Raw genomic sequence first — 27,900 nt, 5'->3', positions numbered from 1 at the left:
CTTTAATTTCTTTCATAAACTCTCTATAGTTTTCAGTGTATAGATTTTTCACCTCTTTGGTTAGGTTTATTCCTAGCTATTGTATGGTTTTTGGTGCAGTTGTGAATGGGAACGATTCCTTGCTTTATCTTTCCGTTGCTTCATTATTGGTGCATAGGAATGCAAGTGATTTCTGTACATTGATTTTATATCCTGTGACTTTGCTGAATTCGTGGATCAGTTCTAGCAGGTTTTTGGTGGAGTCTTTCAGGTTTTCCACATAGAGCATCATGTCCTCTATGATTGGGACCACTTTCTGAGCCACCGGAGTGTTGCTTGTCCTGATGATTGGCCACCCAGTTTACAGATGGGAAACTGAGCCCTAGGGAGGCAGGCTGATGTGCCCAGGTCATGTGGTTTGGGTAGTGTTGTCTCATGCTGTTTCTCCTGAGTCTCTGGGGTGCAGGTGTAGACTGGTGTGTGTGTGTGCGTGCTTGCACATGAAGCTGTGCCCACACCTTGAAGCACTGTCCTGAGGCCACAGTGGGAAGCCCTTGAACACAGGATGTCAAGCCAAAGAAGCCAGAGGCCGAATGTGCATGATTGCATTTATACGAAAGACCCCAATGAGGCAGATCTGTGAGCCAACAGTGGGTTGCTGGGGGCGGAGGCCAGGACAGGGTGAATGCTCTCAGGGCGGCTTCACTTGCAGTTGATGAAAATCCTTTGGAATTAGTGTTGATAGTTGTACAACTCTGTGAATTTACTGAAAAGCACTGAGTTGTACATTTTAAAATGTTGAATTTTATATGTAAATTGTGTCAATAAAAAATAATTGCAAAATTACAAAAAAGCCTAAATTATTCACCTTTCGAGGACGACAGGACACTAATTTGTTACTTGAAAATCTGGTAAATAAGTGGAATAATCAAGCATTTATCCCAGCTTTCTGTGTGAGCTTCACGAAAGAGTTATCAAATGGTAGATGAGGGGCAAGCTTCTCTGTATAAAATTATTTCAGTTTATAAATTAAAATGAGAGGTGAGGGGCGCCTGGGTGGCTCAGTTGGTTGGGCATCTGACTGCAGCTCAGGTCATGATCTCATGGTCTGTGAGTTCTAGCCCCGCATGGGGCTCTGTGCTGACAGCTCGGAGCCTGGAGCCTGCTTTGGATTCTGTGTCTCCCTCTCTCTCTGCCCCTCCCCTGTTCGTGCTCTCTCTCTCTCTCAAAAATAAATAAACATTAAAAAAATTTTTTTAAAGATGAAATTCGAATCCAGTGTGCAACATCTAGTGCTTTAACAGGTCTGGCTCCATTTTTATGAGGTTCAGAACAGGCAAAACTAACAAATGTTATAACATTTTGAAGAGTGCTAAGCCCTCCTGGGAGGGGTATTGACCTGGGAAGACTGGAAGAACATTCTAGAGTGCTGGGACCATTCCACATCTTGGTCTGGCTACTGATTACATACTGTGCACATATGTGAAATTCGCTGAGTTGTGTTTACCAAGTGTATGTTCACTCCCAACAAAAATGTACGAATAAAAATGAAATTAGTGGTGCCTGGGTGGCTTGGTCGGTTGAGCGTCCAACTTCAGCTCAGGTCATGATCTCGAGGTTTGTGAGTTCAAGCCCCGCATTGGGCTCTGTGCTGACAGCTCAGAGCCTGGGACCTGCTTCGGATTCTGTGTCTCCCTCTCTCTCTGCCCCTCCCCCACTCACGCTCTGTCTCTCTCTCTCTCTCTCCCTGAAGAATAAATAAACATTAAAAAATTTTTTTAAATTAAATTAAATTAAATGTAAAATTTAAAAGAATTTATTTATACCCTTTCTTGCTCCAGAAAAGGATGTTGGGTGGAATGTGGCCCCTGTGTCATAATCACAGTCACACAGAACAGCCATGGCCTCTGTCAAAACACTGGTAGGCATCTTTACTTTTCTTTTTTAAATTGTGATAAAATGTGCATAACATAAAATTCACCATTTCGGGCCACTGGGTGGCTCAGTTGGTTGAGCTTCTGACTGGACTCTTGGTTTCTGCTCAGGTCACATCCCAGGGTTGAGAGATCAAGCCCTGTGTTGGGCTCCCTCTGCTTCCCTCCCCTGCTTGTGCACACACAGGCTCTCTCTCTTTCAAAAAAAAAAATCACCATCTATCCCTTTTTAAGTATAGACTTCAGTGGGATTTAGTGCATTCTCCTGTCGTGCAACCACCACTCACCTTTAGTTTCAGACTTTTTAATCACCCACAGGAGCAGTGTGTATTCCTCCAGCAAGCCCGTCCCACCTGCCCCTGCACAGCCTATGATGTCCGCTGGTCCCTGGATGGCAGGTGCACACGTCTGGGTTGTCCCCACCTTCGGGGTATTGTGAACAGCGCTGCCGTGGACATTCACCTGCACCTTTCTGTTCTCAGTTCTTGTGAGCATTTGGCCGCCTGCTTCCCACAGGGCTGCGCTGCTCACGCTCCCAGTGGCCGTGGAGGAGTGCCACACTTTCTCACCGACACCTGGTGTTTTCCTGTGTTACAGACATCCCAGCTGCCCTCATGGTGGAGGGTCTCTCCTTGCTGGTCTGTCTTGCATTTCCCTGGACACACGATGCTGAGCGTCCTTTCCTGTCCGTGTGCCAGTTTGGATATCTTGGGGAAAATGTCCTTCAGGTTGTTTGCCTGTTTTTAAATTGGGTCATTTGTAGCTGTTGAGTTGTAGGAACTCTTTATATATTTTGGATACCAGAATGCTTACCAGATCTGTGGCCAGCAGGTTCTGTTTTGTGGTAACTGTCTCCCACACTCTGCATTGCCGCAGACCTCTGCTCTCATCGCCTGTTTCTTTCTGTCCGGCTCGGAGGAGCAGAGCCAGCCAGCCTTGGTGGTCGTGGCGCCTTGCTCGGGGGGGTTCTTCCAGCCCCCCGCCCCTGCCTGGGGGTTGCCACCGTCTGTCTTCTCTGTGCCTCTCTTCTGGCCGCTGAGAGGAAGGAAAAGAAGAAGGAATTTTATGGGTTTGTTGGGGGGAGCAGTCCCTCTGCCGTCTGCACGCAGATGTTAGCACCGCTAGGGTTTCCGCAATGCCTCCTTCCTTACGGAGCCACACGTGGCACACACATGCATCTCATAGGTGTTGCACAGGACTGTTGCAGTGACACTTACTAACACGGATGTTACCTATGTGTGAAGTCCTGTGAGCACATGGCCCTGTGCTCACCTGTCATAATTGCCTTCACTACTTGGGGACCCCCCAGCAGAGTCGGAGACCACCCTGACTGCAGCATTTGAAGTGCCTGAGACATGGCCAACCGAAGAGATAATAAGTTACTTATGAAAAGGGCAAGCTTTCATCAGAAAGGCCTCTGAGTCTCTTTACCCCAGAATAACATGAAATCTTGCTCTTGGTGCAGACCCTGGGTCTGTCAGGACCCAGGCGGTTTCCCTTTGGGTCAGACATGAATGAACAAAGGAACATCATCTGTTTAAAAGTCTTTCCAGAACTTTGGGTTTTGCATTAGAGGTATGAGTGACAGGCTCTGATTTTATAAGGAAGAAAATGGTTTTTCTAATCTTTTGTTAACATCTAAGAAATTTTCTTTCTCAAGTTCAAGCCGGATTCTTACAGAGAACGGTGTGGGAAAAAGAAAGAAAAGTACCAAAGTATTCAGGGCAGAAAAGAACAGCCTGAAATCCTATGTTGGTTGTTTCTGGAGAAAACAAACAAACAAACAAACCCTAGGTCTTGCAGAGGCTGGCTCTCTTTCCAGCACAGGCTGGGAGGGGTCGTCCTTGCCAGGCCAGGGTCTTACTTTATGAATCAAGGAATTGTCATTTGTGGAAGCGGCTACAGGTTTGAATGGAAATTTGGACCATTTAATGTATTTAAAAAGCTCTTAGAAATGGAATTGTGCCTTAAACAGGGTGAGAGGACCTGGATGCTGAATTCGTACTTTGTCAAGTGATAAAGGCCCTTGGATGGGCCGGGGGGGTGTCCTCCTTATGGCCCAGAGCACAGCCTGGAGAAGGCAGGCTCTCAGGCCGAGCGGGAGGGGACGAAGTGAAGGGTGAGCTGGAGGGGGCAGTGGTGTCTGGTCACAACACACAGCCACATGGTCGTGATGTACAGGCGTCTTGTGGAGTTAGCATGTTTGGAGTCAACTTACTGAGAGAGTAGGTGAGACAGTGAGAGGTACAGAGCAGCGTGAAGTGTTGAGTACTTGACGTAGTAAAATGATTGGGAGGCAGGAGTGGGGGATGTGCATGACCCTAAATTCTTCACCTTTCATGGCAGGGAGTCAACAGTTGATTTTAAATTGATAAACCAAGAAATATCAGTGATGCTGTTATTTAAATTGGTGATGTTTGCTCCAGGGCCAAGAAACAGAAACCAGTGACATTTCTAGAGGGTGGGTCTATGGCTGGGCCTGGGGCTGTGGAAAGACTGTAGTGTTTAATCTTGGATTCCCACAGTTGTGTTACCGGTACTTCTGAGCAGCAATGACAAAATACATATAAAGAAACTATTTTAAAGGAAACCTATACACACAGTGTTTCCGCCTCTCTCCTTGGCCCCTGAGGCTGAGCCAGAGTTGTAGACCAGCCTTGGGAACCTCACACTTTCTCTAGGAAAGAAGCTGGATCTTTCCTTAAGCTCCGGAGGCCTAGAGGCTTGTGGGTGGATTGGGTTGTGCGTGGTTGTCGTCGCACACCAGCTTCTCAGGCCCAGCCCCCCGTGCTTTCAGTGTCAGTGCTCGGACACAGGCAGTGTAAACCCAGAATCTCTCATGCTGGGATGAAGGCTTGGGGAGCCCAGTCACCTGGGACATGAAACCAGAGTGCAATGGTTGGCCATTGTGTGGGAAGTGCAGAAATCTGTGCCAAAAATGTTACTGTCTTCATAACCCTGTTACCACAATCGCCTCATTTTACATCATAAAACAAATTGAGGAACAGGCATCTCTTTGATTCCAAGCCAATGTGTAACTGAAAAGACAGACAGTCGTGAGTGTCACTGGACCCTCATCCACTGCCAGCGGGAATGCAGTGTGGCAGCCGCCGTAGGGAACAGTTCGGAGGCCAGAGCCCGGGGATACCACATGACCCAGCACCTGTACTCCCGGGTGCACCTGTCCACACAGAAGCCTGTACACAGTCACCACAGCAGCAGGGTTCAGAGCAGTCCGAAGCTGGAAACAACCCAAGTGTCCGTCGACTGAAGAACTGGGTATATATGTAATAGTACATCCATACGGGGGAGTATCACTCAGCCTGAGAAAGTACAGGGTCCTGACACAGGCCACAGTGTGGCCGAACCCAGAACATTATGCTTCTGAAAGAAGTCAGACTCCAAAGATCACGTGTTATATGAACATCCAGAACAGGCAAAACCATAGAGATGGAGAGTGAGCTGCCAGGGCCTGGGGGAGGCGGAAGGGGTGAGGCTGTTGATTTCAGGGGCACGAAAATGTTCTCACACTGATTGTGGGGATATTTGCACAATCTAGTGAATATACTAAAAAACATTGAGTTGTACACTTTAAACATGTTGTACACTTTAAACAGGTGGATTTTTTGGTATTCTGATCCTGTCACAATAAAGCTGTTAAAGGAAAAACCAGAAATCAAAACACACACGTGTACACACATATGCAGAGACATGCACACATACAAGCAAGTGTACAACACCTCCACCGGAGGAAACGGTGGGCCTTGGGCGTGGCCCTGGTGTCCACTGCCAGACATTCGCCAGGTGTTCCCCCAGGTGATCTCCCAGGTGATCTCCCAGCCGATCCCCCAGGTGTTTTCTCAGGTGTTGACCCAGACGTTCTCTCAGGTGACCTCCCAGGTGATTTCCCAGCTGTTCTGCCCTATTTGATTCACATTCTACCTCCTCTGTAGGCGGGAGCACCAGGTGAAAACCATTCCCAGGCTGAGGTTTCTGTGGCACAGGGGCATCCTACAGACTGCATGCTCTTTGTGTGGTTGTGATTATTGGCACCTCCTGTTTACTGTGCTAATGGGCAGGGATAACGTGGGGTAACCTCCCTGCAAGTTGCCCCCAGGAGGGCCCAGGCTCAGCTTGAAGACAGCTCAGATCCTTATCTTCACCAGTGTCTAGGCCCCCCCACTCTTTCATACGTTTGCATAGTAGCCTCACCTTAGTTCCTACGTTAAAAACACCACCTCAGAATATTCCTGCCATCTGTTTCTGTTGTTCTCTTCACCCTTCTCAGCTGCCTGGACATCCTCACCCCTTCTAGAATGTGTCTGTGATTAGTAGAAACAAAGTGGACAGGAGCAGGAGACTTTGGGGAGGGGAACGGTGCTGGAAGGTGTAGACGACTCGGGAAGTCTTACAGTTTGATTACTTACAGCGAGGCACAGTTGCTGTTTTAGTAATTATAGTTTCACACTTACTGACATTTCGTCCCTCTTTATTTATTTCTTATGTATGTCCCTACTGTGTTCTCAGGAAGCTTATTCATTGATCTTAGTAACCAGCTAACATTTCATCATGTGAACATTAATTTGGGAAATTGCACTATGCAGATTTGTTCAAATCTGTCGTCTTTCCCTCAGATGAGGAGGTCGCAGGAGGATGTTCTCTGGAGAATTCTGAGGTTCTTTTGGAGGTGTACCCTTGCAGGGGGAGAGGCACTGGGCAAAGTGACACAAGAGAATCGCCTACACGGGACGCAAACACATGTTTTGGGAGCTCGGTGAGGGACGGTCCCTTCTGGCCCCTGCATGGAGCCGTTCGCAGGTGTGAGATGCCCCAGACTGGGTCGCGGGGAGGTGACATGTGTCCCCACAGCAGTTTGCAACCTGAGGGCATGGGAGCATCTATGTCTCTAAAACAGTATTTTTGATAACTTCTGTGACTTTGAAAGTCTGTGATTTGTGCGAATGTGCAGGTCCCCCAGCACACGGGACCGGGTCTGGGGGCTTTGGTTTAAGTCGCTGTTGCTGGTGGCACCTCTCTCCCCTTCCCCCTCCCCGCCAGGGCCAAGCAGGTGCAGGCGCGCAGCTCAGAGGCGCGGGGTCCCTAACTGGACTTCCCCTCCTGGGGCCGGGGGGCAGCCCGTGTGCTGCCAAGGGGCCGGGGCACCCGGAGCTGCGGGGACACACCGTGGGGACACGCCGAGCCCTGGCCTGGACCAGAGCCAGAGCGCGGCCCTCCTGCCGGTGTGGACACCTGTCTGCCCGGAGCGTGCCGCCTGGGAGGGGCGTGAGGTCCTGGGGGGACCACGTCTCCACGTTGCTGCGGGGAGGTGTCAGGGTCACGGGCACGGAGGGCACACTCAGTGTGTCTTCAGCATGCAAAGTGGCTGTGCTCTCGACGGCCTGCTTACTCTTTTCTGATCTTCATGGCTGTTAGATAGAAAATGCAGCACTAGGTGAAAAGGTATTTTGCGAATAGACACAGAGTTTAGTTTCCAAGGAATCAAAGGCCCATTCAACACAATATTTTAAAAATGAAGAGGAAACTGGTGGTTTCTTTTTCACTTTTCATGATTTTCCAGCTTTTTATTTCAGCATCGAGGTATTGTCCAAGAACACTGTTTTCACCTCTAGCTTCATTGGAAAAGTGTGAGATTAGAACATGCATTTCTCCCTGCTTGGGAAAAGACTAGATTTTAAGTGAGAGGGTGAGGTTAGCTACTGTTTTGTGTCTTTTTGGTGCTGAATAGTTTGAGTTTGGTTCAAAATTGAACATGTAAATAATTCTGAGGTTGTGCTGTTGTGTACAGAACTGATTGGAAAATGGAGAAGTGACTGATTTTCTGTCTTGGCGTTGTAGTGTCTTAGGCTTCTGTTTCTCATTCAGGGGCCGTTCTTCAGACTTCCGAGGCCGCCTCCTCCGTTCTCACCCCATCCTGGCAGCCCTAGCGCCACGTGAAGGGGGCTCCGTGCACCTGTAGCTGTGGTCCTGGCACAGGGGTCTGCCCGGCCATTCGGGAACCATGGGATTAAGTGATGCCAGGGGTGACCCAGAGCGAGGGGCGTGGAGGGGGGAGGCGCTCCCGGCAGGTGGGCGCCAGCCTGCCCTCCGTCCCTGCAGATGCACTATAGGCCTTTGCCCCAGAGTCCCCCTCCTCCCGCAGTCTGCCACAGGTGGCCTTCCAGCTAGAGATTCCATTTTCCAAGGGGACCCCAGATGCCACTTGCACTGTTGGGGAGGTGGAGGGCTCTGGGGCGGTTGCCCCCTGGCTGACAGGCACTCTGGAGAGTGGGGTGTAGGCAGACTCAGTGAGGGGTCAGGGAGGGCAGACTGCATGAGAAGCCAGGGCCCTTGGGTTTGTATTTTGACGACATTTCCACCATGGGGTGGCTTTTCTCGAGCGATGGATTCTGACAACCACATGCACAAAAAGACCTGAACAGGTCTGGGCTGTCCCCCAAATGTGTGGCACGGTGGTTCCAAATGCACAAGGCCAGCAGGTGCCCCTGAGAGGGGCCACCCCACCAGATCTGCTGCAACCGTTTCAGTAAGGGGAAGTGGCTATGGGCATGGCCAGATCCTCAGAGTTTTCTAAAGGATTTAAAATAAATGTGAAATCACTCCATTTTTAAATGACATCCACTAACTCAGCATTTAGAGAGCAGACTGTGTCTTAGCGCCGTGTTTGGTAAGGGCCCCAGGCTGAGACCTGAGGGGAGCACCCAATACAGGGTGTCTCCCTGGCCTCTGTGGAGCCATGGCCTGAGGACACGACACCTGATTTATGTGTTTTTATGACAGTGTGGCTGGCAGGGGGACAGCGTCTTCTACTCACAGGCTCAGAATGCTACCTTCCTGACAAATGGAAATCAAGGTCGGGGCAACAGCCCCTTTTCTAGGGGGTAAATGTAAGGTGACCATGAGGCGAAGGACCAGCAGGGCCACCCCGGTCCAGGGTCCTGTGTGGGCCCTGATGAGAACACAGCCCTTGTCTGATGTGGCTTCGGCAAGAGCAGGCAGGCCTCCTGCACACTCACTCGGGGGCTTTAAGCTTCTTTGTTCCAGTCTCTTGGTCTGTTAAGGAATGTTAAAAAAAGCAGTTGGATCCTGAAATTGTAAAGCAAGCCGGCACAGTTCATCATGACAGACCTGCTCTGCTCTCTCTTGCTGCTATGATGACCTCTTAGGAGGGGACTGGTCAGGTCACAACCAGCTGTGGCTCTGGCTGGTTCAGCCTTCAAAGGTCCCCACAGACCGGGCTGTGCCATCATCTGGCTCGCCGTGGGTGTCTGTCTATCACGTTTTATTTCCCCCTCTCCAATCTGGGATAACGGATGTACAATAGGAACCGAATCACGCCACGGCATGTGCAAAGTATCTCCTGTAGCCACCCCGTGCCGCCCACAGGACACATGTCCTGAGCCCCTCAGGGCTGTGACACACAGATAAGATGATGGCTGGATGGGGTCAGACCCTGTCACTGGAGTAATCGCATGATTAAGGTCATCAGCAGTGTGCCGGAGGGGGAGGAAAAGGAAAGCCACTTGACTTCCAGTGTATGAGATCAGGACCTGAGGACATAGTGTGCGCCCCGGTTAGCAATATAGGAGCTCAGAAAATGAGTAAATTGCATTTGCCCTGGGTAGTCCTCTATGAGCTTCTAACGTGAGAAATTGTGTGTGCCCGGCTGAGCTTGTGATACTCATACCGTATGAGCTTGTGATACGAGGAAGCTGTGTGTGCATTGGGTAGACCTGTATGAGCTTGTGAGGCTTTGGACTTGTGTGTGTCCTGGGAATAGGCTTCCTCACAGTTTTAAGGCTTAGAAACAGCCACCTGTATCTCACAGCTTTGGGGCCAGGGATTTGGGGCTGGCGGGTTGGGCTGGATTTGGCCAGGTGAATCCTCAGTACTGTGAGGTCCAGATGGGCTATGGCAGTCGGCTGGTGGAGGAGCTGGGGATCCCAGATGCCTCTGTCACATGTTGTGGGTCTGCAAAGGTATTGGGAGTTCAGGCTCTGCTCATGCAGTCTCCCAGAGCACCTGTGCTGTCCCTCCAGCAGTGGCCTCCAGGGGCCCGATCATTGGCTCAGGGTGCAGCACACATCCTGGACTGGGGTGGAATCCACAGGGCCCTGTCCTTGCCCAATCACTGCTGGACGGTCCAGCTCCCTGGTCCTGATTATGCACCTTGGCTCTCAAAGACGCCTGCGAAATACCCAGCAGAGGTGTGGAATCAGTACTCCCAAAGCCCTGCCCAGCTGGTCATTTTATTAGTGCATTCACTCACTTTTCGTTTGAGCTAACGTTTACAGGATCATTACTGTTTGCCAGAGTAGTATGCTGTTTTAGATGCTGGAGGCAGACAGAAGTGAGACCCAGCCATGTCCCAGGTTCCTCGGGGAGGACAGAGGAGCCCAGTGAGGGGCCGTGTGGCTGGAAGCTGTCCATCTGAGGGCAGAGGCCTGACTGAGGACCGCTGGGGCCTGGCTCTGCTGTCCTCCTTGGGGGTCTTACCAGGCCCCTCAACTGAACTTGGGCCATCCAGATGTCTCCAGGAGCCTCGGCCGTGGGACGGTTTGGCTGTGGAGATGGCCGTCTGAGTCTGTGGTAAGCACGTGGAGGCCTGGCCTTGAGCTGAGTGGGGCCGCCCCACCTCGTTCACCGGGACTCTCACAGCAACTGTAGTTTGTGTGCCTCATCTCATGACAGACGGGCTGAGAAGTAGCCATGTGATCTCTCGTAAAAGGAGCACAGAAGACAGGCCCAGTCCGTCACCTCCTTGCTGTAAAACAGTGTTTCCCGAGGGAGAATGGTGTGCTTTATTTTCAGAGAAAGTCTGAAGAGTGTGTTCTGCCTTGTTTCCATTCTTGCCTTAGCTACTAGGGAACTCAGAGCTCAACTGACCGCTGAGTCACACGTGGTGGGGGAGGGGCAGCTGGATACGTGTAATTTTCCTTCTTTTCATTGTATTTTGAGCTTTTAATTTCCCTGTGAATTGTCTCTTATCTACTTGAGGAAATCTGAAAGGTGTGTCAGTACCCCTTCCTGGGCCGTGACCCTCCCGAAGGCAGAGGAAGCAGGCGGTAGTGGTTGTGAGGTCGTGCCCTGCGGGGGTCCAGGCAGCTCAACGTGGGGTTTTCAGGACGAATCTGCATGCAGCAGGGAAGATCGCATGTAGCTTGATTTAGAAATCCCAATTGTGTCTGTTTTTATGCAGTTGTGTTCTATTTAATATCAAGATAAGATAGCAAGGTATTCAAAAATATATACTCAGGGAAAGAGAATATTTTAATCATGGAATTGATCTTTTTGGGGAAATAGACTTTTATGTTGTTAGCATAAGTTAGTGACCGGAATCTCTGGGCCCGTTTGAGTATTCTGAACCAGAGTGGCCAAGAGACCTGCCTGCGTTCTCCCACAATATTCCCCTTCACAGGTGGAGGCCACGGGCTGGGGGGCCACTAAGGGGTGTGGATGTGGTGGCTCAGAGCACACACAGGAAGGACGCCCGAGGCTCACAGCTGGAAGAGAGGTGGTTTGTCAGCGGAGCTCTCCACCCACCTGCTTCCCTCTATCCTTCTCTTCTGGGGTGTTGGGGGCAGCAGGCAGGATCAGACCCCCCCCCCCCCCCCCCGCCGTCGCCAGAGTCTCTCCTGGGGCACTGGGGTCTGTGACCTCCGACATCCGCTTTCAGGGATGGGGACTTGTCTCTCTCTCGGCACCTTGAGGCCAGCGGCCCACCCGGACCAGGCAGGGGCTGCTTTCTCAGGGCTGACAGAGCTGCCGTCTGCAGCACACGGCTCTTGTTGGTGCCGAGGGTACATTTCAGATGTGGTCAGATGGAGGAAAATGATCCTACTCTGGTTCTTAGAATGAAACCTTCTTTTACCTTGTGGTCATTTGTTTATCCGTTCGCTCAACAAATAATTCAGCACCTACTGTATGCCAGGAGGGCTTTACTTTCCTGGGTAAGTGTCTCCACATGCTAGGAAAAGGGAGGCACCATGACACAGTCAGCCAGGGAAACGGCCTCTAGACTGTGGGACAAGTAGTCAGCATGGAAGAATTGGTGCCGGTTCCTCATGTGGTTGGATGGACCACCCGAGAGCTGAGACACCCCCACCCCTTCTGCAGCGGGGCTCCACGCAGAGACTCGGGGTAGCTTATCATTCTCCACCTTTCCGCCCCAACTGTGAGGACCCCGGGCATAGGACGTGGCTGGCGATGCTGCCCACTGCCCCCACTGCTGCTGATCTGAGTGGCCTGTTAAGGTTGGCTCTCTGTGGCACCATCGTCATGGCGGCCAGGATGCCTCTGTAACCCTCCGCCTGGGGCCAGCAGGGTGGGAGGAACGCGGCAGTCTGTGTTCACACAGGCACTTTCAGTGTCAAGTGTCATCTTGTCCAGGGAGGGCTCATCTTTCTCTTGTGCCCTGACGGTGCTCACCTTGAAGAGGAGTGTCAGCCACTGTTCCTGCTGCTCCAAAGTTCTTTGGAGAACAAACAGGAACAAAATCCCAGTTCTGTGATTTCCACCAACCATCATCTCCCATGAAGCTTTCAGACAAGTTTCTCTTCTCCTTTTAAGGAACACAGGAACTTGCAGCTAAGTATCTCATCTGCTGCAAAAAGAAATTCCGAAGGGAAGTGTGGGAAGCCCTGATTCACATCATACAGGCGTCAGCTGGGACGTCCACAGATTTGGGCTGCTTATGAGGCTAAAGATTTGTGAACGTGGCAAAAGTGATCAGTTCCCAGTCCAGAACCAGAAGACTTTTGAAAGGGCTGGTTCAGGGTGACGTGTGTGATGTGACTGCCCTGTTGGGTCAGCTCAGCGGAAGGAGCCATATGTCCATCCTGCACCTCCCCACCTGCCCTTCTGTCCCTGAAGACGCCGCCACAGCCCTTGGCTCTGGGATTGGTCCCCCACCCTGCGCACACGTTTTTCTGACCTTTCACATCTGCCAGGAGTCTTCACAAAGTCTGTTTTTTGATGTTAACAGCTGACTTGAAGCTTGGCTCAGATTCACGTGCCTTTTACCCGGTTGGCCATGTTTTCATGGGTTGGACTCATGTTAAAAATGGTGTGTTCCGGAGCATTGCAATGTTGAGGTGGCCGTGCAAGAAAACGCTCATCTGTTATTTCTTTCCTTACCAACTAAGAGCCAGTGATGATTCCCAAAAGAAAAACCTCTGGAATCTTTGAAATTAAAACGCTTTTGGTGTTGGAGGAGCCTTGGAGAGCTAGTGTGTTCTCATGTTCTTACAGTTGGTGAAACTGAGGCTCGGAAGTGGGTCTCACGTTCTGGCCGTGTGCAGGAAGGGGCCACCCGCACAGATTATACCTGGTGCTCTTAGGAGTCCTGAAGGACACTTTGGTCAGAAGTACGATGTTTGGGCACAGAAAGCCCACCCAGGTCAGCGCCCTCTCCCAACTTGTTCTACTCTGTAATGACATTAAATGAAAAGTTGAGAGCTTGGAACAAATCAAGGCACTCTCTGCCCTCCTGGGCACTCTTGCATATGTCTGTTTGCAAAGTGGCATCTTTTAAATGAGCTCATTTCCCCCAAGTGAGTGATGATGTCTGGTTTTGCTGGAGTTCTGTGGAGGATGGTGTGTGCCACGTGGCTTTGGCGCTGAGCTCGGAGGAACCTGGGCTCCGGCTTGAGGTTGGTTTTTGGTGTGTTTTTCAGTTTCGGCAAGAATGAGGTAGTTTGGTCTTACGGTGTGACAGGTATTTACTGGCCGTGTTGGGTGGATGGCGTGGTGCTGGGCTCTCAGAACCTATCTGTCTCCCCAGCACTGGGTCCAGTGCCTGCAGACGCCCCCCAGAAGACTTAGAGGCAAGAGTGTGTTTGAGGCTTTTCTTCCTCGGAGGAGACGTCACCTGGACATCAGCTGTCCATGCTGCAAGCTACCCATCACTCTCCGTTTGCAAGTGGACGGGGCTGTTTGGGCCTGCCGTTCACGCTTGTGCATTTCTAGCGGAGGACATAGGTTGTGGTTCTGATGATGGCCTCTAGACAGACCCAGGTCAGTGAGGAGTCTGGCATTTTTGGCCGGCCGTGCTGCTGCCTGTGGGTTTCTCCTTCACTCCAGCCACACTTCCATGTGGAGGAGGGGCTGTGAGGGGGAGACACTCGGCCCACATCTGTGCCGCAGGTCCCCCTTTGGGACTCACTTCTAACTGGCTAATCACTCTGTATTTTAAACAGCTTGTCAATAAAAGAGAGTCCTCCTTAATTATTGCCCCAATTTTGTTCTAATGCTATCAAATCAAAATCAGACTAGAAAGTGACCCAGGGTGGGTGAATGGGCCCATCTGTATACAGTGTGACCCACCTATAGCCCTGACAGGGAAGGAGATCCTGACACCTGGGACAACATGGATGAACCTGAGGGCATTGTGCTGAGGGAGTCAGCCGGTCACAGAAGGACAGAGGCTGAATGATCCCACTTCTGTGAATTAACCTCGACTGGCCAGATTCACACACAGAAAGTGGGAGGGTGGGTGCCAGGGCCTGGGGGTAGGGTGGGTGCAGAGTCCCAGTTTTGCAAGATGAAAAAGTTATGGAGATTGGTTGCCCAACAGTGTAAATACACCTGACACTGCTGAGCTCTACACTTGAAGGTGGTTAAGATGATAAATTTTAGTTTATATGTACCTTACTATCATTTAAACGTTAAACAAAATTAAGGGGGCTAGTGTGAATAAAATAAAACTAATAACCCCAAATGGTAGGCCCATGGATCCCTACTTTTTCAGTCTGTTTTGGAGGTTAATGTGTGTATTCCCTTGCATTCTAATAGTGCAAATGGTATTCACTGTGACATTGTGACTTGTGGTGACAAGAAAACCAGGACATTATAAAGAGTTAATGGGGGGCGCCTGGGTGGCTCAGTCGGTTAAGTGTCCGACTCTTGATTTCAGCTCAGGTCATGATCTCATGTTGTGAGTTCAAGCCCCACGTTGGGTTCTGTGCTGATGGTGCAGAGCCTGCTTGGGACTCTCTCTCTGCCCCTTCCTGTTTGCTCTCTCTCTCTCTCTCTCTCAAAACAAACAAACAAACAAACAAACAAACAAACAAAAGAGCTACCAAGTATACACAAGAGAAAGCAGTGCTGCTCTGAAAGAAAGCCGTGATTTGGAGATGCATCTGTGAGTAATTCCGGGCCCAGTTGATAGTGTTATGTACCTTTTCTTTCCAGGTGAAGCCAAAAACCTTCCCACGTACCCGGGGCCAAACAAGATGCGAGACTGCTACTGCACCGTAAACCTGGACCAGGAGGAGGTTTTTAGGACCAAAATTGTGGAGAAGTCACTCTGGTAATGTCTGCTGATGGTTCACTGGATACGTTTCCCTCTGCAGGGGGGGGCGCCCGGGCCTGGGGCCGCCGTCCACTGCTCCGTGTGCGTGGCCAGCTGGCACCTTCCCTCGAGCTCTGGTTTTCCGGGCAATGTGCTTCCACCTGGGGGCGGACCGCCACTGTTCCCAAGTGCTTGCGGCACCCAGGACTGCGTGGCACGGGGGCACAGTGCTGGTGGCAATGCCCACCTCCTGCGGGGACACATGCAGGCACCTCCTGGTCAGAGATGAGCCAGAAGGTGTGTACAAGCGCAGAGCACAAATCAAGCATTTTGAGAGGGTGAATATTTTTGTTTTACCACCTTCCTTTCAGTTTTCCTAGAGAGACATACCTGAGATGGGCAAGAAGGTAAATGCCCACGGGGGGCCAGAGGCTGGGGAACCGCTCAGTGATAGCTTTAGAGCAGGTCAAGGAGCAGGCACCTAACAAGGAGGCCACATGACGGCTTCTCAAGGTCAGGCGCTCAGGGTCTGTCATCGCTGGAGGGCTCGTTGGGACCCAGATGTCTGCCCAGGACTTGGAAGATTTGCGTTCCTAACAAGTTCCCTGGGTTGCTGCCCTAGACCACACCCAGGGATGGGAGGTGAGGGCGCCCTAAAAGTCACAGCAGTTCACATTGGGGGTGGGGAGAGGGGCCCCCAAAATGCGAGTGTTAGCAAGGGCTGGGGTTGCGGTTTGTGGCCGGGGAGAAGCACACCGAGGCCGCTCCTGCACGAGTGTTTGTCATCACGCGGTTGATGGAGCAGAGAAGGATCCAGGCAAAGCCTGTCGTGTGGATCCCTGCAAACAGCTGGGATCTGAGAATGTGTTAGCAGATGAATTATATCCTTGTGTACTGCTCCTGGAGTGGGAGCCAGTGACACATCCAGACCACTGACTGTTGAGGATCTCCTGGCCCTGAAACTCGGGGACACCTTTCGTGCTCCGTCTGCACCAGGGCCACCAGCACTCAGGGCCGCCCTCGAGGCCAAGTGGGCGTGGTTGTTTCATGCAAGATTCTCTGCAGAAGCCTGAGGACTTTGTCAGGAGTCAAGTCCGGCTTTGGGGCTGATGGCGAAGGTGGTGCCAGGGAACCTTCAGGGTTATTTCCATTGTCCTGATGCCGGATAAATCCTTCCCGTGTTTACACAGCTGATGTTGGAGGCCCATGGGGATACACCTGGAAAGTTCCTGTAGTCCCGGGGAAGCTGGACCTCCCCCAGACCTGGACTGTGTTTGGGAGCCTCTGTTTTAGACAAGGCTGAGAATTGGAGTCACAGTCTTCAAAGCATTTCACACAAGTTTAGAAATAGAAATGGTGGCTTCTGACTTTGGTGACACTAGAGAGTGTGCTAGAGAAGGAACGGAGGCCGAGAGCTAAATGAAAGTGATGATGTGGTAATATGTTCTGTTTGGAGAATCAGCCCTCTGAGAAATAGCCAGAATCAAGTGGTAACCCCCAAAATGGTGTCCCAAGAAGCCAGTGAGCTCTCGTGAGCTCATCAGAGCGTCCAACTCTTGGTGGAATGTTCATGCTCTCCTTACACACAGTTTCAACAAGCTTGGCTGTTTTTGTTTGTTTCTTTATTAGCTCAATGAGTATTTATCGAGTGCTTATCTAATATGCCAGACAAGGAGAGGGTGCTGTAAGCAGAAAGTGAAAGCTGATAGCAAAGAAAGACACCAACAGTATAATTCCAGGAGCTTAAAACATGGGTGCGTTTGGTCATTGAGTATCGAGGCAAAACCCTATTCACACTGGTGGGCCTTGTGAGCTGGTAGCCCGGAGTTCTCCTCTATAGTAGTTATTTACAAAAGGCAAATAAATCCACCCCATCCAAGAAGTTGGCAAGAAAAATTGCTGCCTCCACTTGGCGCCAAATGTTTGAAACCGAAAATCAGCTGTCTTGTGAGTTTGCAGGCCTGAATCCATACTGTGTCTGTGGTCCAGAAACCTCAGTCCATGCACGTACATTACTGTAGTCCTGGATTAGTAGCTTGTGACGTCCACCGAGCTGATGAAAAGCCAGTCAAAGCAAATTCAAGCATATCCTTCAGTTCACACCTTAAAGAATCTTCGTCTGTGTTCTCCGAGGAGAAGATTCACAAGGAACACAAGAGATAAAGTGTTGTGTGTATTTGCTGAAACAATAGACCACAGAGTCAGACCTTTGAGTTTGCAGGTCAGCCAACAAAGTTTAAGGAATTTGAAGTAATCAGAGACAAGATTAAAAACAGGCACGGGGTGAGAAATGGTAAAGTGATGAACCGGTTTACAAAAGAACCAGGTAGAATTTCTAGAAATGAGGAAGACACGAATTAAAGTGAAAAACTCTGCATGAATACATAGCTGCTGAGACACAGCTGAAGGGAGACTTCGTAAACTAGAAGGCCTAGTGGAGCCGTACCCCAGGTGCACAAAGAAATGGGAAGGAAGGATGAAGAGAGGGTTAAGGACCAAACAGAATGGTGTCTAAACGTGTGTCCTGAGGTTTCCCACAGTGAGGGGAGAGAGAACGGTAGGAGCCCGCATGGGACAGCAGCTGGAACAAGACGGTATTTTAAGATTCCGGCCTGAGCAGCCGTGGCCGGAGGGCAGAGCCCAGGAGCAGAAGGCCGTGTGTAGGCCTCTGCCGCTATCGGGGGCCAGAGGAAGAAGGCCCCAACTCCAACAGCGGCTGCCAGACAGAAGGAAGTGGGCACATTGGGCCATGAGCTGGTGATACCTACAGTCTGCAGTGTGGGCTCGGCCCGCCACACCCCAGGGGTAGTCACCTCCAAGGAGGTCCCGCCTCACTGCGCCGTGGCATCTTGCACCCCCAGCACGCCTCCACCAGGACCAGCATTTCCTCTCGGGTCCGATGCTTCAGGTGGCAGAGTCGCCGGGAAAACAGGAGCCTCCATCTGGTCTGTGAACTCGAAGAGCCAAAGGGCTTGGCGGCCTGGCCAGGCCTCATGCTCTGGAGGGACACAGAGCTCCAGCGGGAGTTTCCGCAGCCTCTGGGGCAGGTCAGCCTCGGGCTTAGCTGCTGCACAGCATGTGTTTGGACTCTGTAGGAAGTGCAGACAGAATGTGAGAGAGAAGGGGACACGTGTCTCCCTCCTCCTCCTCCTCACCAGCAGATGGTGGTCTCTGGGGCGGCAGCAGGCTGTGACCACACTGCGTGGTGTCCCCAGCACTCACTGGTGATTACTCAGCCGATTTCTTAGGGAGAGGGCCTAGTTTGTTCTTCTCTTTCCCTTTTCTTTCCTCTCCTTTTGATGTGGGGGAGCGGGGGTGGGGGAGCATCCGCTGCAGACCCGCTTGTGAGAGCGAAGGAGCCCTTTCCTCTGAAGGGTGGTTTTGGGCAAAGTTTCTTTCTTACTCGGAAAAAACCTTCCTGATGTTGACAGCGAACTTTGTGTAACTTTTTAGGGTTGTGATTGTGTCATCACTTAAATGGCACCTCATTATCTGTTTACTGTGTACCTGAACTAAAGGCTCTAGGACATTGGACCGACTGGGTCCTGGACAGCACGGCACGTCTGCCGAGCACATCTTTGGTCCCGTTCAGGAGGGTCACCTCCTGCTTGCACTACAGGGGTGGGGAAGGTTACCCTGGAGGAAATCACCATTTTATCCAGTAGAAGGAGGGTACTGATGCTACAGGCACAAAAGAAGTTAAAAACAAGACCTCTTAAGTGCTGGGTTAGCCCACTCCTTTGCAAGAAGGTTCCACAAAGTGCTAGTGTCTTCATTGCCTTTTGTCGGTGTAGGTGATTACTGTGAGGGTGACACTGGCTCCCTTTTCCCCCAGGATGTGTGACAGCTCCTGGCCGGAGAGGCTCCTGATGTGAGCCTCGCCTTTCCTACCGGCAGCCCTCGTGCCCGCGGTGCTGGGCCTGTCCCCACAGCTGCTCCAGGACCCGGCCCTGGTGCAGCCACCTTCTGCCTCCTCTCACCTGCTCGCATTTGCGTCGCCATGTGAGGGGAAGGGGCCGACCGCACGGTCCTGGCCTGCAGCCCCCGTCTTGTCTTCCTGCAGAGCGGGGGCTCCGGTGGCCCCTTAACGTGGGAGCTGCCCACGCTCTTCGGGGTGGTAACGTTTGCTGAGTCGTGAGGGCAGGTTACAAGGCTGTGTTTCCCAAACGGTCTGGAATATATGGACATAAATGTCAATGTGGTTATTTGTGGGGGAGGGAGAGTGGGATTCTGGGGAGGTTTTTTTGTTCTTTTGTTTGTATGCTTTGGTTTTGCTTTTTTACATAAAGTTAGGAGTTAGACAGTAAAATAACCACTTTCTGGAGCCAAGTGACAAGGTGCACTAGCTCGCTATCGCGTTGGCGGGCATGGGCGTGGTGACAGCACCTCACATCCTTCTTGCTGAGAACGTCCCAGTGCAAGATGGTGGAGTGGGTGCGTGTGTGCCTCTTGGGCCTGTGACCCGGGAGCGTCTTCTGCTCACCCTGAAAGGTACAGATTGCTCAGAAGACAGCACTGCAATGTGGTGGGGGTGACTAAACCAGGGAAGACCCCAGATGGTGAATCTGAAAGGGACGGGAAGGGGTCTGTGATTTGGGAAGACACACTTCATTTTCTATAAGTTGTCAGTAAAGACCAAGTTGTTGGTGAGCAGACACTGACTTTGACTCATGAGGCTACATGCGTAACATTTTCTCCTGATGTTTACTCTTATCTCCAATTTCTCCACTTAAAGTTAAAAAAAAAAGTTTTTTGGACATAAATGCGGACTTTAGGCCCAGACATTTCTTGCCAGCTGGAGTAGATCCTGGGGTGCTGCAGGCAGGGATCCTAACCCACCAACGGTCCTGGGGCGCTCCAGGTGGGGAACCGTCCCCCGCACCATGGTCGGTCCTGGGGCGCACCAGGCAGGGAATCGTTCCCTCCCCTCACCTTCACCCGGTTCTGGGGCGCTCCAGGAGATATCTCTAGTTTGGGTCCTGGTGCCGCGGGAAGAGTGTGAACAGCCCCCTGTGTGTGTTTCCTGCCTGGTCCCGTGCCTGCCCAGTGCTGACCTGAGGCCCCTCCGGCCCCACCTGCCAGGCCAGCACCCTTGAGTGTCCTCGGTGTCCCTGTGGTCGGCAGTAGCCGCCGTGGACCCTTCGGAGCTGCACTGCCAGTGCAGGCAGTGACTGACCCAGGTGACAAGTGTGTGGGGTCCAGGCAGGACACTTCTGCCCACCCAGCATTGGGACGAAAACTGATCTGATTCTCTCCTTCCTGGTGGAGACGTAGCTCCACCCCTCCAGTCCCAGCAGCAAGAGTGCTGTGTGACCCCCCATGCAATGAAATTGCATGCAATGAAATGCAATGAATTGGCTTAATGAAATTTTAATCTAGCTTTCAGTTAATGATTTAACCACACGCACGTTTTATTAGCTGAATTCGGAGCTGTTTGGAGATGGGCTGCAGCCCTTTCTAGAAAACCTGCTCTGCCCACCTGGCTCCCAGTTCGTCCTGGGCCATGAGGTGGGCCCCACATTCCCGCTGGGAGCCCGGACCTGCTGCTTCTGGGTGCTCTGACCTTAACGGGCCTTCTCCGTGGCACATCCATCGCTCAGACTGTTATGAAGACCGTCCTAAGAATGGACGTCTCACGGAGTCACTCCGTGGCGTTCCTTATTCTTTCCTTCCCGTCTCCCCCAAATCTGCCAGCGACCCCAGCTGAGGCAGCCCTGCCCCTCCCCCTGCCCCAACCCTGGACGTTAGGAAATTACTCAGGGACAAGAGCAAGGTTTCCCACGGGTCCCAGCCGAGGCCCCGTGTGAACCGCTGGGCTGTGGGAGGAGCGGAGGGGCCACAGGTGGTTCCTCCTTGTTGAAGATTGGTCTGGAGGTGTTTTGTTTGTGTGTGATCCCTTGATGCTGTGAAGTTCCATCCGAGTTTCTCCTGCTGTTACTGAGGGAAAGAGCTCGTCACCCTGGCCAGCCTCAGAGGTGGGTGCCGCGGCACGCGTGACTTCCTCCGTCAGGCAGCAGCATTTAGGGCAAGCCGGGTCCTTCGGGCTGCTTTTCTGGAGCCCCGAGGCTGCAAGTACGGGCTGACTGTGTGGGGCATTAATCGCACGTCTGACAGCTGCTGACCTTGGTCGGGGCAAAGTGGGGTCTGTGCAGAGAGATGCCCCAGGTTAAGACACTAATGGGAAGGAAGGGGAGGCTGGGAGCTGGGGCCCCTTTGAGTTCACCAGAAAGCAGATACTGTCCTGCCGGGCACACGGAGAAGGGCAGGGATGGAGAAGGCTTCAGTTTCCTTCTCTTTGCAAACACACTTCCACTTCTGCTGCCCGTGAAGGGGGTGGGGTTGTCCGGATGACCATGCCAGTGTGTCCTGGGCTGGGGGACACTCAGGGGAAGGGTACCGACGGCGAGGCCCGGCCCATTCACACCCCGCGTGGGTCTGCTGCCGTCCACCGTCCTGCCCCCACAGTGCCACAGCTGGTCTTTCTGAAAGGCCTTGCTGCCTGGGCGGCCTCAGCTCCTGAGGGCAGGGTCCCTCCCACGTTTCGGAAAAGGCGGGACCACACGCCCATCCTTGCCCATTGATGACCGATACTATTAACCACGTTGTGGTGTTTCCAGTTAATAAGGCATTTCTCACGTGCTGCGTGTCAGTTATTTGTCTCCTAAGCTGCAACACAAATTTGAAAGTTCTCAGTGGATGAATATCCTGAACACAGATGGGCATTAAGAGAGCCTGGGCCAGAGGCGTTTCAGCGGACACACTCATGCTTGTGTGGCTGCTGTTGAGCCGGTGGAAGCAGCATGCTTAGTTTGCCATCAGACCAGACAGGTTTGTAAATGCTGCTGAGAATCTTGTGGGTAGGTGTGGGCTGAATCTGTCCCCACTTTCTAGAGGGGCGTTCCACACCACAGCCTTCAGACCGCGAGCACCCTTCTGCCGTGGGGGTCCTTCTCGGGCGGGTGGCCACCCACAGCCGCCCCCCCCCCCCCCCCCCCAACGACGGCAAGGCAGGAAGGCGCCCGTGCCCGTCAGGGTTGGCGAGGGCGAATCAAGCTGCTGTGCTCACTCACACCTCAGGTGCTCTTTGGCGACAGACTTGTTATGTACTTGTTTGGAAAGTGGTCCTTGGCATGATATCAAAGGAAAAAGCAGACTGTGTATAAGGATGCATCATGTAATCCCGCTTCTATCTAAAAACATGCACCCCCATCTATATCTATTCATATATCTCCAGAGGAAAAATCTAGCAGGATATCCCCTATAATGCTAACTCTGGCTTTCACTTTCTGACTTCTTTATGTATTTTTAAAATTTTGGTTTTTTTAAAATTTTTTTTAACATTTATTCATTTTTCAGAGACAAAGTGTGAGTGGGGAGAGGGGCAGAGAGGGAGGGAGACACAGAATCCGAAGCAGGCTCCAGGCTCTGAGCTGTCAGCAAAGAGCCCGACGTGGGACTCGAACCCACGAACTGCGAGATCATGACCTGAGCCGAAGTCGGACGCTTAACCAACTGAGCCACCCAGGCGCCCCTGAAATTTTGGTTTTTAAAAAAATAGCGTTATTGAGACATAATCCACATGCCATACAACTAACTATTTAAAATGTACAGCTCTGTGGGTTTAGTATATTTGGGGTTGTAGCTCACACCGCGGTCAATGCGGGACATTTTTGTCTCCCTCAAAGAAGCCCATCCCCTCTGCTGCCCCCCATTTCCTGCCGGTACCCTGCTCTCTGGCAGCCGCCAGTAGACTTTCTGTCTCCCCACATTTGCCTGTTTGGGGCATTTCATGCAGATGGAATCACACCGTGTGTGGCCTTTTGTGGCTTCTCTCCCTGAGCGTCATGATTTCAAGGTGCACCCACGTGGCAGCAGGTGGCAAATCGTGTCTCCTTCCCACGGCTGATGATATTCCCCTGTGTGGACTGAACCACACCTTGTGTATCCGTTCCTCTGTTGGCGGATTTTTGGGTTTCACTTTTTGGCTGGTACGAACACTGCTGTAAACTTTCATGTGCAAGTATTTGTGCGGACGTGTGTTTCCCCTGCTCTGGGCGTGGGGGTTGTTGGGCCACATGCTAACTCTGTTTACCGCTTTGAGGAGCTGCCACTGTTTGCCCAAGTGGTGCCCCGTGTTATGTTCCTGCAGGCAACATGTCAGGGTTCACACTTGTTCTCTGTCTTTTCAGTTCTGGCCATCCTCGTGAGCCTACTTTTGATTTTATAAGGCAAAATTCTCAATACAGTTTCATTCATTCTTAAGAAGAAAAAGCTATTTCTTGCTTTTAGTTAACAGTTATAGGTAACATTCCTATCCACGAATGTGTGTGTTTTTTAAAGCAAACAGTTCAGGCCAAAGGGAGCAAAGCACAGGGCAGTTCCAAGAGCATCCGTGTAAGTCTAATTAGGAATCAACACACGGGGAAGACAGTGTCTTTCCTGGGTGCCTTTGCTCCATTGGGGAAGGACAGGTGTGGTCACCGGGGACCTAGTACCTGCAGACAGAGCCTCGGAGCACAGGCCTGGGCTCTATCAGATGCCACCAGCCCCTCAGGAGCACGGGCTTGCTGCCCAGGGCCGGGCATCACCTGGAGTGTGGCTCCCTGTGGCCTCTAAGATGAAGCCTGGCCCCGCGTGGCATGCCCGAGGGTACAAGGTGGGGTTCTGCACCACTGAAGGGATCTGTATGCTGCCCATGTGTAACGTGTGGTTGGTTCAGAGACCGTAATGACCTGGCAGCTTGTGTTAGACACTCATGTGGGTGTGGGATTAAAGATTCCTGCTTTGTGGCCCCTCGCCCTGGAGAGGGTTCTCAGGGGACAGGGCCAGGGCAGCCACGTTTTCTCCAAGCCTGTGCAGGTAGTTCTGACTTGCAACCTGAGTGAAGACGGCTCCATGTGGAGAGCAAACACCAGAGTCCCACACGCTGGGATTGGGGGCCCAGGCCAGGGCACTGACCTGCTCCTTGCTTCTGCCTCATGTCAAGCATGAGCCTGGGACAGGACTCAGGCAGCCTGTCCCGGCCATGCAGAGAGGACAGAGGCCTGACCGCACCCTCTGCCCCCCCCAAGGGGCTGGTGCATCCCCAACCTGGGGGGCTGGCCTGACCGCACCCTCTGCCCCCCATCCAGGGGCTGGTGCATCCCCTACCTGGGGGGCTGGCATCAACAAACCAACAGTCGTGGGTCTGTTTTCCTCATGGGGTCTCCTTCTAGCCCCAGCACGGACCCATATGCTCCATCCTTCTGGGGCCACCGGGCCCTGCTGAGCTGATCCCAGGGCCCATATGTTCCATCCTTCTGGGGCCACCGGGCCATGCTGAGCTGATCCCAGGGCCCATACGCTCCGTCTGTCTGTCCTTCCATGCTGAGCTGATCCAACTACGGAGTGAGTCGAGATGAGGCCCGTGAGCTTCAGGAGCTGGGTAATTTTGACTGACGTGTCAAGTGCCTGTGTTTTAGGATATTTCATTATTTCCTGCTGGAGCGGAATGGTAGGAAGCAGACACCAACTGAGCCACATGGAACCATGGCACATCGTGCCACAGAAACACCGTATCCCAGGGGTCTGTGGCATTGGTCAGTTCTGAGAGGCACCATCTTGTTACGGCTAATTAACGTGTGAGCAGTCCTTCCTTACGCTGTCTGCAGGGGACATCTGACTTCAGAGATGCCTAAGCATGGGGTGGGGGTCATCTCAGGACTGGTGATGAGTGAGCTGACACCGCCCCCTCCCTTTTTCTCTGGGGCACGTCTGTGTCCCTCCCCGTAAACTTCCACTCCGGGCACCACTGTCCCTCTTCACCTTTCCAGCTTGAGCAGGAACGAACGTGGCTCATTTTCTAACCAATGTAGCATGCTGTTCTAGCTCTTCCTTGACTGATTATGTTTCCTGCTGTGGACCCTTGCCATGAGCGTGCGTGGGGTGGACACACCAAAGTCCGAGGCAGCTGTGTGTGCGCTGCAGTGATCTGCTGACCACCTTGTCAGCAGCTGCAACCGGCCTGGTGCAGGGCTGTTTTCAGTGTATGTCCTCTGTCCGCAAGCCACATTTGCTGACCTCAGCCCTGCCCACCCAGAGCACCTGGGGTCTGTTTAATGACAGGGCCTCTGGCTTTCTGCCCAAAAGCCACTGAGTGTCCTGCGCAGTGACTCACGCACAGGGTCTGTGTGGAGGCTCAGCTTGGTGGGCAGGGGTCCTCTCCCCTGTGAGAAGTGTGGGTTTCACCCCGACTTCTGGGACAAAAGGGGCCTGGTCTGAAACTGGGACGCCGAGTTTTCCTTGAATGCATAAAGGGGGCCTGCCAGCTGCTGCCCCAGACACTCAGAGTGTCGCAGCGGTCCTGGGCACACACAGTGGGCGCAACTCTTACTGCGTGGAGCTCTCCGCCAGCATAGCAGGCCACTCGCGCAGTGTGACATGTAAAGGTGAGGTGACACACGTGTGCCCTAGGCTGGTGCTCAGTCTTCAGGCTCCCACACCTGCCGGCAGATAGCAAGGCCGCGGCTCCCACAGTCTAACAGAGCCCATTCTGTTTATTTCTCAGCCCTTTCTACGGAGAAGACTTCTACTGCGAAATTCCTCGGAATTTTCGGCACCTGTCATTTTACATTTTCGATAGAGATGTTTTCCGGAGGGATTCCATCATAGGTAGGTACTGAAATGGATGTTTTCTTCACTTCTTCTGCCTCTTCTGGATGGGATCTCATTCTGGCCAGCCACCAGTGTCTCCTCCAGGTCCTCTGCTTGGAGCCAGCAGTGCCCATCAGCATTCTTGGCCTGGCCTCTCTGGCCGTGCAGAGTGGCGGTGGGGAGTGGCAGTGATCACGGGGCTGGCCTAGCTTTGGCGAGGTGGCTGGGGCAGGCCTCCCACGTCCCCCGTGCCCTGGATGGGCCTCCTGAGTCCTCTGTGGCATGGATGGGCCTCCCTGGATGGGCCTCCTGTGTCGTCCGTGGCAGGGACAAGCTGCCTAAGTCCCTCCTACCCATCGGCGTGTAGAGAAACTTCACACCATGAATTCACATGGCAGACACCAGGCCACACTGGCAAAGGCTTCAGAACTGTCCTTCAAAGTCAGGGTACAGAGACCCCCTAGCCTGTCCCCAAATGACTTCCAAGGGCTCCTCTGAGGAACCAGTGTATAGAGGACACCTCCCACTTCCCCAGGCTGTCCCTGTCCCTGACTCTTGACTTCCTCCATGGAGATTGGGATAGTACTGGGGCTCTCAGAGGCGCGAGCATCTCGGGGGAGCACTGCTGGAGAGGAAGGAGGGCCTATCCAATCAAGAGGGTACTTGTCCCAGGAAGACCCTATTCATGTTCCTGTGGCACGAAAACTAGGAATTGAGAGGCTAAGTGTGGGCACAAGTGTAGTTTCTGAATTCCAGGCCCCATGTGATGCCCGTGTTGTGGCCATGGCTGCTCCTGGGGCGGCGTTTGGGGGACTTAGCTCTGCAGTAGAGCATTTGAATCATGGAGTGTTCATGCCTCTCTCCTGCGCTCTCTTGGGGCATCCGGCTGCGGAGAAGGTCACCTGCACAGCCAGTGAGGGGTATTTCTGTCCCAGCCAGTAGCCCCGAGGCGGTGGTGACCCCCCCCCTCCCTCCGCAGCCTCCGGCCTCATGCTGTCCAGCTGCCGCCCCAGCTGGCTGTTTCTCTGCTGCGTCCTTGGTGCCCAGCCTTAAGTGTGGCTGCCCCACAGCCCCCTGTGGTTGTCATGCTGAACTGGTGGTGGCCCAAGGTTCCTCATCACCAGGTAAAACCCACACCTGCCCCTTCCTCACCTTCCTGACTGACCCACTGAGACCCAGTACCCTGGAGTACCCTGGAGTCCACTTTTCTCCCATCCCAGGGGTGGCCCCGACCCCCTGCACTCTGCTTGGACCGTGGCCACAGAGCTTGCCTCTCTCTCCCTCCATCCTTCCGTTCTCCCACAGCTTCCAGAGCTGCCCTTTCTTTATGCCGGCCATTGGCACCTCCTCCCTGTGAGCAGCTGACCACTGGCATCCCTCTGCACCTACGAGAAAGCTCAGGACAGTCTGGACCCAGTCTCTCCCTAACATCCGGCTTTGGCTTGGGAGACAGTCACCAAACATTTGTTGAAAGACAATATAACGTACCTCCATACGTTATATTTATCCCATTTTAGAAATTCAGTGTTTTATAGACACTCCCCCTCCTGAAGAAACCCTTTTCTGGGGCTACGTGCTTCCATTGTAGAGCCTGATTAATATTTAAAAAAAAAAAAGGAAGAAAGGAATGGAAAGGGAGGGAAGGAGAAGAAAGGAGGGAAGAAAAAGAAGGAGAGAAGGGAAGGGAGGGAGAAATTGTCAAGCTTGTAGCTGTACTGCTGGATGTGGCTCAGAGAGGAAAGTCTGTACTCCGTAGCATGCATTGAAGACCTTTCGTAATCTGACTCAAATTGTTATCTGGACTAAACCTCTCAATGTCCACAGGAGCCTCTCTGTCTCCATTCACATACACAAGCATGGCCCCCACTGTGCATCCACACAGACCACCACCATCATGGGGGTGCCTGCCACACCTTCCTAACGCAAGAAGTCTCTAAACGCGCCTCCATTTCCTGACATCTGACTAGCCTGTGGTGATGAGCTCGTGTGCAGCCTGTCTTCGGGGGCTGAGCCTGAAACTCCCTGGTTTTGTGGGGCTCCTCAGCT

General features: G+C 52.4%; 1 protein-coding gene across 2 annotated transcripts in view; it reads left to right on the top strand.

Moving 5' to 3' along the window:
• RASA3 (RAS p21 protein activator 3) overlaps nt 1–27,900 on the top strand; it is a 119,297-nt gene that overhangs the window by 34,108 nt on the left and 57,289 nt on the right. For both annotated transcript variants that reach the window (XM_042930903.1, XM_042930908.1), the window contains exons 2-3: nt 15,123–15,240; nt 25,769–25,872. In XM_042930903.1, the coding sequence (XP_042786837.1) occupies nt 15,123–15,240; nt 25,769–25,872 (222 nt within the window). The remainder of the gene's footprint in view (nt 1–15,122; nt 15,241–25,768; nt 25,873–27,900) is intronic.

Source organism: Panthera leo, chromosome A1, assembly GCF_018350215.1.
Source record: "Panthera leo isolate Ple1 chromosome A1, P.leo_Ple1_pat1.1, whole genome shotgun sequence".
NCBI classification, from domain to species: Eukaryota; Metazoa; Chordata; class Mammalia; order Carnivora; family Felidae; genus Panthera; species Panthera leo.
The sequence above is the reverse complement of the archived record's forward strand: the minus strand, read 5'-3'. Positions and strand labels throughout refer to the sequence as shown.